Source organism: Rhinolophus sinicus, linkage group LG14 (assembly GCF_036562045.2).
Source record: "Rhinolophus sinicus isolate RSC01 linkage group LG14, ASM3656204v1, whole genome shotgun sequence".
In the NCBI taxonomy this organism is placed as follows: domain Eukaryota; kingdom Metazoa; phylum Chordata; class Mammalia; order Chiroptera; family Rhinolophidae; genus Rhinolophus; species Rhinolophus sinicus.
In genome coordinates, this window is record NC_133763.1 from 9,631,034 (window position 1) to 9,644,190 (window position 13,157).

A 13,157-nucleotide genomic window follows, 5' to 3' on the forward strand; every position below is an offset into this window, starting at 1 on the left:
CCAGGCCCCTCCACTGCTTTGAAATACTTTTCCTTAAAGCTAGTGAGACCCTTCTTATATTCTCCAGAACAGTTACTCCCCACTTCTGTTAATCCGGATACCTTATGTTCACTCACTTAGACCAAGCTGACAACCTTAATATATAGTGCACTGAGAAAACAGATACCATGAGGGGCTAACCTCTCTTTCTTCCCATTACAAACCTCCAGCGGCACCTACAGTGGCACTCTACATTATCTATTTTCATCTCGTTGCAGGCAAAGAGGTGTCTCTTCTCTTTGTCATCTCCTTCTACCTCTTCTGGGACCTTGGCCCATCGCTATTCTCTGTTTTCTCATATTTTAAATATCGTTCATCGCTTCCTCAACATATAAGCATGCTTAAGTAACTCACACCCTTAAAAGCAAAACAAAAAGAAAACGGTTGCCTGCTAAGGTGTAATTCCAAAGACTTCCACTTATGGATAAGATGGAATACCAGAAACAAGACTTGCCCTTCCAACTGAAACAACCACAAAAGAGACAAAATACACGAAATAATGGTTCTGCAAACATGGGGCATGACGGTGTGAAGGACAGTGGACCCTGAGAGATGGGAAACAAACAAAGGAAGCCCTGTCATTGCTAGAACTGCCCCAGCTACTGCCATGACAGAGGTTTCCAGGCTGGGGAGCAGAAAGCAGGGACCCAGGCCAACTTCCTGAGCTGAGAAGATGAAACTGAGAAACGAGAGAACGAGGCAGCTAGAATTCACAGAACAGAGCACCAGAGAGAGAATTCTGGAGATGGGCAGAGGGTCCCCATAGAGTAGTCCGCTGATCAACATAAGCATATGAGGAAACTAGCAGAGGCTGAAGGGAGACCCACCAAAAAAGATTCAAGGGAACATTGCCAGGAACTCACACCAGACCAGGAACAATACCTGTTCCAGCCAGACTGGAAAATCTGATTCACAGGGCACTGGGTTGAGTGCTCAGAAGAGTCTTGCCTCAGTAAGGGGAATAATTAGCCCTAGAAGGAGCCCTGCTCTGATTCCTTGTACCAATCTTAAAGGCAAGACCGAAAAGGATTACCATATACTATTTGCAAGTAACTTACCTGCATTCCAGAACAGAACTCAATAACATGAGTATTTATAGGAATACAAAGATATCCAGAACCCAATAGGAAAAATTTACAATGTCTGGCATCCAAATAAAAGTTACCGGCATGCAAAGCAGCAGGAAAATGGGACCCATAATTAAGAGGAAAAAAATGAATGAGAATGACCCAGTCACAGAGCCAATGTGCTGGCTGGGCCTGCTTCCCTTTGCTTCCTTAGTGGCTCATTCATTAAGGTGGCCCTCCTCCAGCACCCTAATTTAAGCAGTGACCAGATCAGTGTCCCTCGCACATGGGACAGTTAGAGTCCCCTTCATTATCTGCAGGGATGCCCCAGCCTGGAGAAGACCCCGGGGGTCTGCCAGGAGCTTGAGCCCACTCAACACTCAGTCACGGTGCCACTGCTGGGCCACCCAGGTACTTTTCTTGCTTCTGAACGTGGCTCTGTCTTTTCAGTTTTCTATTTTTACATCTTAACTCTGCGATGTGTTCGGAGCACACGGGAAGCTTCAGAACATGACCTTACCATAGCATCTCAACTGGAAGTCCCCACCCATTATTTTCTGAAACTCCTCCCTTGCTGTCAATAACACTACCCTCTCTTGGTTTCCCTCTCACCTCTCTGGTCACAGCCTTTCTTTCTCTGAATCCCCCTTCTCTGCTCTCCCGTTAAATGTGTGCACCTTTAAGGGCTCCCTTCTCTCCTTACGTATGATAAAGGTTTAATCGGAGGCTTTGTAGGTCAGTGATGCAATTTTATAAAAATTCTGCAATTTTTATAAATCCCCAATTTTATAAAAATTCTGAATTCTTTTAATCAGGAAAAAATATTGCAAATAGTATTTAAAGCTAGATTTTATTTTTGATATTACCTGGATGGCTATAATAAATGAAATTCTTCAGTCATTTAGAATTAACTCCGGGGTTGTGGCAAGTATAGTACTGTGTATGGTAAGTAGATAGATATACTATAAATGACATTTGAAAACAGGAAATATTCTTTAGAAGTCTATTCAGTGAATGAGAAATGTAATTGGGTCCCTGTAGGTGTTGACAGTAAGGTAAAGCACATAGCAATGAACTGAATTGGTTAAATGGAGGAAAAATAATGGGTTGAGTGTGTGTCTCCCATTAATTACGGGTGCAGAATGGATTGTGTTCATGCGTTTGTGAAAGTTTTCAATCATCAAATATTTAGCTTGTGCCTTTCATAAGCTGCTAGATGCTGAGGATACCCAGAGGAACAAGACACACCTCTGCCTTCATCGAGCTTACAGTTTCACCTTTTCATTTTCTCCTCATTTATTTTAATTCTGCTCCTCGCTTCCCTCAAGGAAGTTGCCTGCCTGTCTGTGGCAATCTAAGGCAGAACAGAGGAATGGTGATAAAACAAGGCATGAGGAGACCTTATCTCGTTCTGTTTGAAACATCCTCAAGGAGTTCTCCTTCGAGACTGCAACCTAAAGAGGAATGCAGCAGGGTGGTTTGTTTTGTTTTGTTTTCCCCTGCAAAGTAACCAGCTCATTATGTCTGCTAATTGAGCACAGCAGAACAAGCAAGCCAAAGGGGGGAAAACAATCAAGAAAACGTGGGCACATTTCCCAAAACATCTCCCTGTTCTGAGATCATCTGGGAGAGCTCATTTTAGAATTGGAGGTCAGAGGGGCTTGGGGCTAGCTAGGGAAACAAAGTTTGCATGTACTCCTAAGTGAGCCAGGCCCCTGTTTTACAGAAGAGCTGGGTAAGGGACTGCTTGACAACATGTACAGAATCCCGACTCTCTGACACCACAAAGTATCTATTACAGGCCAACTTCCTTTGGCGCCAGGAAGCACTTAGTTTTCACTTGGTGTTCTACAAGGGATGTTGGGGTGTGGGGTGGGGGGCTGGAAGGCTGCTAAAATGAGAGTGACTCTGAGCAGGGTGTACTATTGGGAGAGGGTTAGGGAGAGAATGAGCGCCTAGAAGAGAGCAGGCAGACAATAACGTCATCACTGACCTTGTCTAATGCTCTACCATTTCCAGGGGAGCCGGCACACTGAAGTCTCATTGACCCTCAAGGACCACAGGACCACCTGGGAGATGGGTTGTACACAGAGAAACAGCTCCGAGAAGGCAAGCAAGTGGCCCTGGGCCACTCAGCTGGTAAATGCAGAGATCTCCTAATGTCCACAGCAGAGGGGGCTCTTTCCAGTAAGTGCCACACTGCTCTTCTGGGTTAAATCAAACAAGGCTTGGGACCACATCCTGGAGACCAGAGCTGTGTGCTACATGGCAAGGGATGTTTCTATAATGGAGTATTGCCGATAAGATTCAACAGTAAAGGAAAAATCTCCTGAGACAGAAGTTGCTCAGCTTCCGTCTAAGAGTGAAAGTCTGCCTCAAGGGATTTTTTAAAAAGAAGATTGTTCTCAAACTGGAGCCACAGTACAGACTTCTCCTTCAGGAGTCTCCTGGTCAGTGAGGTCCAGGGATTCTGCAAAAGGGCTTTGGCCACAGGGCTTTTTCTTCCTGAGAGCCAGGCCGCCTTACTCTGAGAACCTAGTAGTCAAAGCCATTTGCAGGAGTCCCACAGTCTTCCAGTTGGGGTTTGTGAAAGCAGTTAGGCCTTGGCACCCGCTCCCTAGAACCCACAGATACTGCTTTAAAAAGTGTTTTTCCAAAGCCGTGTGCATTTTTAGTTTTCAAGACAATGAGGAGTTTTTCTCCTGTCCTGAGTGGGAGAGAAAGCCAGGTCTCTAAGTTTTATTCCTTTCCCTCTCCCCTTTCTCACTCTTAACCAGGGATTTTCCACTTTCAGCCTCCGCAAACTTGATGTATCCAGGCCCCGGCCCCTCTGCGCACGAAGGCCTCACAGGGATACAGGAGGCAAAAATCTTGCCGCAATTCTTAAATAAACCAGCAGTGAACTGGTTGAGTCATTGATGACAGATGGCTCCTCCTGTCGAATATGACTGTTCCCAAAGGTGCCGTGGCTGATGGGGTCCAAGTGCCAGGAATTCCTTATCTTCCTGGGCAGGGTGCGTGGGGACGTTCTGGGAGGCCGAGGACATCCTCAATGACCCAGGACAGAGGCTGACCTGGAGTTGGGCCCGGGCTTGGTGTACATGAAGAAACAGCCACGGGGTGGGAAAGGCCTGCCTCGGTGCCCCCTACGTGACCTGCCTCCACAGGATGTGCCCTAGAGCTGACCAGCACACCACGTGGCCTACACACCACTGACCTGCACTCCTCACGACCCATAGCCTGTGTCTCTTTGGCCCGAGCATCGTCCCCTGGGCCCAAGGCAGCTTCCAAAAGGCGAAGGAACTGGTCACGGGAGCACCGGCCAATGTCATGTCCACAGGGTGGCGCGTCCGGCCTGGGGACCCCATCCCCAATCCTGGGAAGTTTCCCGTTACAAAGGGCTGCGGGAAATCCAACCGGAAGTGATTCCCCGCATGTTCTGGGGCTGGGAGGATTAGACGAGGTTGGATACACATGGTGAGGTGCAGGCAAGATGGCAGGGACCAGCGAGAAGAGACGTGATGCAATGTGTGCTCCCCGCATTATCGTGCTTTTTCCCACGGGGATGTGCCCTCCGAGTGGGCAGGAGTCAGCTCCCCAACACCTGCCACAGCAAACAGTAGACACTCAATGCACAGTTGCAGAGTTAATCCCTGAATGATCCCACAGAAATATCATGCGAGCCACACACGTAATTCTAGCCACTTTGTAGAAAGAAACAGGTGAAATTAATAATTTCATTCCTTTAACCCCATAGGTCCAAAATCTTATCATTCTTTGACATAAATGTCTTTTACATATTCATGAGGTATTGTATTCATATCGTCTCCAGCATCTGGTGTGTTACTTTACAATACTGTATGTGACTAGCCACATTTCAAGTGCTCAGGGGCCTCCTGGCATCTGTATTGGCCAGTGCTGGTCTAGACTCTTTGTTTTTCTAGATCAAAGGTATGGGCAATTTCTTCAGCCAATAGGACTGCTCACAACATCAAGAGGCGGTGGTGGTGGTGGGGTGTGCCAGGAAACTCATGTGGAGAGGACTCTATCCATTCAAATGCATTTCCACACCCACGTCCTAAACACCTACTTACTACTGTATGACAGTGTTGGCAATAGAGACGCAGCCCCTGCTCTCCCTGTAAGGTAAACCTACCTCACCTTCCCAGCTTCCTCCCCTAGTACTTACTACAGAGTTGGATTCTCCCTTTTTTAAAAAACTAAAATCTACATTAAAAAATATTTTAATGTATTAAGCACCTTTTCTGTGTTACACCTGAACACATGCTTTCGCATGTACCACAATCTCATGTAACCCTTCAGGAACTCTGAGTTAATATTATCCTAGTTTTTAAACAGGCAAAGTGAGGCTTGAAGAAGTCCTGTATGACCTTATGGTGAGAGAGCTTAGAGAAAGGAAAAGTTTCTAACGCTGTCCCATACATTTGTGCTCAGTGATGTCCCTTATGTGGCCGTGGGAAATGTCAGGTGATGGGACTGTGCACTCCAGACCCTAGAAGCCTGCAGTTAAAGCACATGAAAATATCCTGCTGCCACCTCAGACCCAGAATAAGCCCTGGAGTACAAAACCCGGGTCAGCGCTGGGCCTCCACACTGATCAGCTGTGGGCTATTGCCCAAGGCAACTCATAGCAACAAAAATAACTGGCATGTATTGATCTCCCACATACCAGGCTCTGGCCCAGGCAATTGCTCATATGCTTCCTTGTGCTCACAAGATAGATAGTTCATTTTATACATTAGGAATCTGGGCCTCAGATAAACTAAGTTGCTAAAGGTCATACAGCCAGTAAGCAGGAAAGCCAGGATTGGAAAACATTACTAAATGTATCAATGTTTGTTTTCTAATGTCACTTTAACCCCACCCCCACTGCATACTTACTTAAAAAAAGATCATATTAAAGAATTTCAAGACCATCAATGTACACCATAAACAACTGTCTATTCATGTTACAAATCTTAAAAGGCTGTAAAGCATGGGCAGATAGGAATTGTTTTCAATGTGCTTTTTTAAAATACAAAAATAAAGTTTTTATTACTCATTTGCAATGTGTGGTAACTTGCCAACATACTTAAAACAACTGGGCTTTCAAAAGAGATCGTTATACTTGCACTGTTCAGCTCATGGTGCTGTTGTCATGATTGAGAGAGAGGGAAAAGGAAAAGCATTTTGAAAGCGTAAAGAGGTGACGCAGCCATACATCATTACAGAGATGTTAAAGCAAACTGCAGATTTATACTAATATGAAATGTATATGAAGAGACATTTCCTAATCTTCCTTAGGGGTCTGCAACTTGAAGAAAAGCAAAAGAATGAAAATATAACTAGAAAGAAATAGAGGGAAAGGGAAAATGAAGAAAAGATTAAAGAAAAATATAGAAAATTACTCTGTTGAAAAAGAACAGAGGGAGGGAGGAAGGAATGAAGAAGGAAGGAAAGAAGGAAAGTAGGAAGGAAACAAGCCAGGGAGGCACGGAGAAGAGAGGAGGGAAAGGAAAAGGAAGGGAAGAGATGAGAAGAGAAAGAAGGAAAAAGGAAAGAGCTATGAAAAATACAAGGACAAATTGTTGGGACCCGGTGGTTCCTCCAAGAAAAAGAAACTGTCCATGACCCACTTAGCGTTGAGGCTGGGTGCAGCTTTTGCGACTGTTTAGAGAAAATCTAGCGCTCTCCCAGCCATTAATCTTTCTAAAGAAAGAGTTTGTTCTGCACCTGTATAAACAACCCAGATTTTTAAAACCTATATGCCTGCTTCTAACGTGTGAGACTATGTATTTCTACTGATAGCTCCAAGTCATCAATAGACGAAGAAACAGCCAGCCTGAGATCTCATCTTTACATCTTTTTGCTCCCCCCTTCGTTTTGCTTCCCTCCTTCGCAGGCATCTAGAGTCAAGTTCAAGTTCAAGCGCTTCAGGAAAGATTGCTAAACTGTTATATATTCCTTGAGTTTTCCCAGCCCAGGGAGAACTGAGAGCCTGTGACATTTTTACTCAACTGATCCCAGAAGAAGCTCCTCCCCGACCCCCAACAAAATGACAAAACCTTTGCAAAGGAGGGTGAGCAGGAGGGGCTGTGTGAAACATCCCCCAGGAGGGAGGCTTGGCCAGGGAGACGAAGGTGGAACGATGCCTGACTGATGAAGTCAGCCCCGGGCCCAGCCACCTGTTGTGGCACTTCAGGCGCTGAGCCGGGCGCATTTGTTCTGCTGGAGACGCCCACGGAGGGAGGCTGGCCTGAATGCTTCTGCCCGCTCTGTCTTGGGCTGACTGCACACCCGTCTCCTTGCACTTCGCTCAATTCAGGAGCCTGAGGGTTTGCAGGGAAGGACAAGTGACCTCCCAAGTGTGAAGGCTCACGGAGTAACTGGACCCCAACCTCAGAGAGTTCAAGTTATTTTGTTACTGTTTTAGATTTTTTGTTGCTGTTGTTTAAACTAAGTAGTGGGCAGTCACAGGGCACCGAACCCCGTGACTGGCACAAAGCAGGCGCTCAGTAGCTCCCCGTTGGTGAGTACCTCCAAAATGAATTACACGTTCCCAGACCACGTGTTGCAAAGGCCCTTGGAGTTGGAAAGCGATGAAACTGCAGGCAGTTTTGTTTCCTTTCAGGGGAGGGGCAGGGTCTTTAATTTGGGGTTGGCATGGGACACGATAATTCTGGGTGCTGTTGTGTCGTTTTTTACCTCGGACTATTGTGCTAACTTAGCATTCTGCACCCATGAGCGTGCTTTTCAATACACAATCTAAAACAGTAATGGATTCCCTAGACTATTTACTCCACGCGTTGGGGCAGTATCGTCTACCTTAGGCATTGTGTTACTAAAAACAAAATCACGCATGGAACTCTCAAGATTAGAAAACAGCAGATACAACATCCTGTGATGTACGGCGGGGAGGCGACTGAAATACGGAGGGGGCAGGGATTCTAACCAAGGACTTTGAGTTCATTTCTACTACTTACCAGTGTGGTGATTTGGGGTCCCCTGATATCTGTCTCTGCGGCTTGGCTCCAAGTTCTGCAAAGTGGAGATAACATTTAAGTCACAGATGTTTGAAAATGAAACGAACCAATGTAGATAAAAGTGCTTTGTAGATAGATCATAACGCGATATCAAAGGAAAAGAAGGAAAGTGAGAGGCAATTTGCGGGGTGCTCGGTGCTGTTTATTTTGCCCGGCAAGGCTTGGATGGGCGGTCTTACATTATCAGTGATGAACTTGGAAAATAAGAGTTCTGCTGAAAGGATTGGGAAGGAAGCAGAGGTCGCGATCCTAGGGTTTCTAAGTGTCCCCTCCTTCACTAGCCCTGCGCACACTTATCTCACACTGACAACCCGAGGGTCCCTTGGCCCCTGGCCCAAATGTTCGCCTCAGCAGAGACTTCCCCTGACCCGCCCCCACTGGCAGATCGTCTGCTCTCACCAAAGCAGTTCCCCACCCCTTCCACGCCCCCACCCCACCTCTTGCCCCCCTTTCCAGCCCCCTCTTTTTCGCCGGGGGTGGTTCGTTCCGAGCAGGAGCACGACAGATAAATAGTCCTGTCAAAAGGCAGAGCTCGCGGTTGTGCGGGCCGAGTCTGGGCCCGGCGCCGACTTTTTGGCAGCGCTCTACCGGGTCAGCCGCAGGGCTCACTCCCGAGGCTTCTCGCTGCTCTACCCAGGTCTCCGATCTCCTCGGAACTCAGTCGGGCCCCAGGCTCCGCGAGGGAAGGCGAGGCGGAGACCGCGAGACTGGCCTGGAGGAGGAAGGCGGGCGCGCGTGGGCGTGGGGGACGCAGTGATGTCCACCGGCTCGGTGAGCGACCCAGAGGACATGGAGCTGCGGGGGCTGCAGCGGGGGTACCCGGTTCCTGCCTCCAAGAGGCCGCCCCTCCGCGCCACGGAGCGCAGCTACATCTCGCCCAGTGACAACTCGTCCGCGGAGGAGGAAGACCCCGATGGCGAGGAGGAGCGGTGCGCGCTGGGCGCGGCGGACAGCGCGGGCGGCTGCAAGAGGAAGAGGCCCCGCGTGGCTGGGGGCGGCGGCGGCAAGAAGCCCCTCCCGCCCAAGGGCTCGGCGGCGGAGTGCAAGCAGTCGCAGCGCAACGCGGCGAACGCCCGCGAGCGCGCCCGGATGCGCGTGCTGAGCAAAGCCTTCTCCAGGCTCAAGACCAGCCTGCCCTGGGTCCCCCCCGACACCAAACTTTCCAAGCTGGACACGCTCCGGCTGGCTTCCAGCTACATCGCGCACCTGCGGCAGTTGCTTCAGGAGGATCGCTACGAGAACGGCTACGTGCACCCGGTGAACCTGGTAGGGGCGCTGCGCGCGAGACCTGGGGCGAGACGCTGAGAGATGCCCGAGGCGCCGCTGGGCGCCAGGCAGAGTCAGCCCGCTGGGAAGAAGCCGAAAGGGGGTTTCTGGTGCGGGTGGGGAGGAGGCCAGTTTAGTTGGTCCCAAGTCACCGGAGGGGACAGCCATTTTCCTGGAGGACCATCCACGCTCTGTGTTTGCATCATTCTGACCCAGTGTACGTGGTGTCCAGTGACAGCTATTGGCTAGCATCCTACTTCCGGGGTGAATCTGGGTTCCATTTGAGTTCACTAGCCTGTTGCAGACTGAAGGGCAAATCTCCCCAATGCGACTTTGTCCAGCTAAGAATCTGACAGGTTTGATTCAACAAGCCCTACTTTTTGAAAACGAGGAGGGAAGCTGAGTTCTATTAAAAAATATTTGGATTTTTAAGTTCTTGCAGAATAGCAGAGGTTTCCCCAAACGGGATTTGTCTGGAAAGTCCCTCTCCGACCTGCCAACTCTCCCGGTTTGAGAAAGATCCTATCCCAGTTCGTACTTGGCGCAGAGGGCTGGTTGTGTGTGTGTTGGGGGAAGGGAACTAAACGCCCAAATCGCCAACTCCTGCAAGTTGCACCGAACCGCCGTGAGGGCACAATTCAGGAGAAAGCATGGGTGGACCCCTCACATCTCACACAATCAAAATCCAGTAAAATTAAAGTCCTAGTTTAGAGAGAAGACATAAAAATTCCCCGAACACTGATAAAATCGAAGCTACTCAAAGCCAGGGGTATCCCGGCGTTCACTTAGGAGAGCGGTTTGGGTGTCAGTCGTTTCTCCTCCGATATCTGACGCTCTTTTTGATTTTACAGACGTGGCCATTTGTGGTCTCAGGACGACCCGACTCTGAAACCAAAGACGTTTCCGCTGCCGGCAGACTATGTGGGACCACTGCTTAGATCGAATTGAAACTCACTCGATGGGATTACTGCTTAAACACTTATGTTTGGGGTCCCGGAGAGAAGGGAGACTGCGTGAGATCCCCCAGAGAATGGGAAGAAAGTTCCATCGGATTCCCCTACACACCCCCCACACCCCGAACTGTGACCACCACAGACAGGTGGCGGGTGTGTGTTGGGGGGCGGGGGGCAGAGCCCGAGTGTCGGCGGCGTGGCTGTCATCGAGGGGAGCCCATGGCTACAGCTGCTGCGGATCTGGGCCACCACACTCGACCTCTCCAGAAAGAGCCTCCTTCCGTCTGGGGAGCGCGCACCCAGATCCAACTTCAGGCTTCAGCAGTAGACTAACCCCTCCACACTGCCTTCAGAGCCCAGCGCCAAGCCGCCTCCCGTTAGTTTCCAAGCTGAGCCAGATATTCACAGTAGACGTGAGGGCAGGACTCTGCACCGCCCGGGCCTTTATGGTTAGGCACGGTCAGAACTCGCTCTCCATGATGGTTGGCTTCAAAGACAGAAGTCTTTACGTGAAACCCACAACGGGCAGCTTTTTAAGTTGCAGAGAGGAGAGTGGATACCTGGGCGGGGTTGGTATCCCACAGGGCAGCGCACCCCAGGCGGACAGGAGGGAGCCCTCCCAGCAAGGGGGGCCCTGGAGGCGTCTGTCAGAGACCACCCGAGCCGGCTCTGCCCGCAGCGCTCCGGCCGCGCAGCCTCCCAGCTGCAGGCGCGGCCCTCGCTCCCGCCCCTTCCTAGCCAGGCTTTGGTCTAGCCTCCACCCCAACCTTCTAGGCTCGAGCCTCCACCCCCACCCCCAGGCTCCGGTCTCCTTCGGCCTCCCCCTAATCCCTCCTCCTTCACCTCCTTGCAGACCCGCGTGCGACTGCTGACTGTCCCCACCTGACCCTCCTCCTCAAGCCCCCGTCACCCCGTCTTCCAACACCGCCTCCCTTGCCCACGTTCCTCCTCCCTCTGAGCCGCTGAGTCTGTTTGGTATTTAGTGACCCTGCCCGGGGGGAACGCACCGCTGCGGGAGGCTGCACTGCCATAGGAATTAGCAAATGTAAATAAATTTATTTTTTTATGAATAATAAAACCCATTGTGAAAAGTGAGTGCCCCTGGGTGCGTCCGAATGTGGTCTTTGTTGCCTTTTACTGAGTCTGGTCTGGAAGTTAACTGAAAGGTGCCCACACGGCTCTAGACAGAGGTTGGGCCATTGTCTGGGGAACGGTGGGGATCACATTTGGGTCACTGCATTTCCAAATGTAACTCTCCTTAAGTTCTATGATTCTAATTCTTCCTGCTGAGGCAAGGGTTAATGAAAGGCAAGAACTGGAGGCTTATTAGGCCCTGAGAAAGTAATATAGGTGCCCATCTCTCTCTCTCTCTCTCTCTCTCTCTCTCTCTCTCTCTCTCACACACACACACACACACACACACACACACAGTATGCTTTCTCCAGCCGAAAGCACACTCCAATACTTAGGACTGAAGGAGTTCAAGACCCCGTACAGCCCACCCACCAGAGTGGGGGATCTCATTCGAACTGGCAAAATAAAACTATCAACATGAAACAGGACACCAATTTGTATTTCAGTAGAGCTTTTTGTTTTTCAAGTAATATTTATGTAGCATTCTGAATGTACACCACCTCATTTTCCTTGCTTTGCTCTCTCCCCTTTTCACTGCAATTTATACAGGAGGTAATAACTTGGGAAACTCATGATACAATTTTTTAAACACTGGTTTCTTCAAAAGCAACATTCTCTTTGTAGAACACTTAGCAACGTGTGAAGGATAAAGCTACCTAAACAACGGCCTGATTTGGGGTGTATACTTTATTTTATGAAATTGGAAGGCAGTTTTCTTGACCAGAGGGAAAACACGCAGGTGGAGTTTAAGAGGTGAGAGAGAGGTGGGGTAGCATGACTTCCTGTTTTGAACTAAACCAACCCCAGACTCTGGAGAACTGCTCTCTTGAGCTTTTGTTCACACCCAGGAGGATCCCCCAAGTCCCCTCCTAATCCAGTCCTATCCTCTGAAGAAGCTGAGCTCAAGGTTTACATTAGTCAGTTTCTGTGGCATCAGGCACTATGGTAAAAAAGAACTGGGGAATAACTAGTGATGGGAAACCCTAGCTCAGTTTAAGGCACTTCAGAGGGCCCTGAGTTCTGGGTAGGTGGCTTACTGGGGGGGTATCTGTTGGAGGCCAGCTCTGAGTCAAGGTCTTTGCCAAAGCTTCCAGCAAATGAGGTCCTTTGCAAGGAGGAGGCAGCCTAGTACTTTAACATAAACCTGAATATCCACAGAACCCAGCTTGAAATCTCAACTCCTGCCACCCCACAGACTAGTGATCCTATGCAACCCCTCTAAGGCTTGATTTCCTCATCTACAAAATGGGGTAATACCAGTGCCTACCTGGGAAGATTGTTCTCAGAAACAAAAAAATGTGATAACAATATTTAAGCCACCCTTCTAACAGGCAGTGAGTGAGCAGCGCCCCAAAGGCTGACCACTGAAAGAAAAGGGTGGGAGGGCATGCTTTGGCCAAGTGGGACATTTTAAACAGGTGGGACATTTCAGGAATCTGGTCTAAGATTGAGTCTGATTTTGAGATGCCTGGATTCCAGTCGTAAAGGAGAAGTGTCCCACAAGAGCAGAAACAGAAAAAGAACAAGCCCTATTTGCAGTGAATACAGATAAGACAAGCATTTGAATAAACAAGGAAATATTAAGGTAAATATTCATTTAAAAAAGGAAAATATTTAAAATATTTGTTTCTATAATTAGATTCTCTCAGCACCCT

General features: G+C 49.0%; 1 protein-coding gene and 1 long non-coding RNA gene across 2 annotated transcripts in view; one reads left to right on the top strand and one right to left on the bottom strand.

The window, feature by feature from the left end:
• Positions 1 to 9,539, bottom strand: part of LOC109444523 (uncharacterized) — a 127,426-nt gene extending 117,887 nt beyond the window's left edge. The window contains exons 1-3 of the long non-coding RNA XR_012491657.1: positions 9,356 to 9,539; positions 8,090 to 8,144; positions 3,100 to 4,710 (exon numbers count right to left, since the gene is read on the bottom strand). This is a non-coding gene — a long non-coding RNA (uncharacterized LOC109444523). The remainder of the gene's footprint in view (positions 1 to 3,099; positions 4,711 to 8,089; positions 8,145 to 9,355) is intronic.
• MSC (musculin) lies at positions 8,668 to 11,463 on the top strand. The gene is made up of 2 exons (XM_019725257.2): positions 8,668 to 9,415; positions 10,267 to 11,463. Exons 1-2 carry the CDS (start codon positions 8,906 to 8,908, stop codon positions 10,351 to 10,353), a joined length of 597 nt encoding a protein of 198 aa, XP_019580816.1. The 5' UTR covers positions 8,668 to 8,905; the 3' UTR covers positions 10,354 to 11,463.
• Positions 11,464 to 13,157: the final 1,694 nt, after the last annotated feature.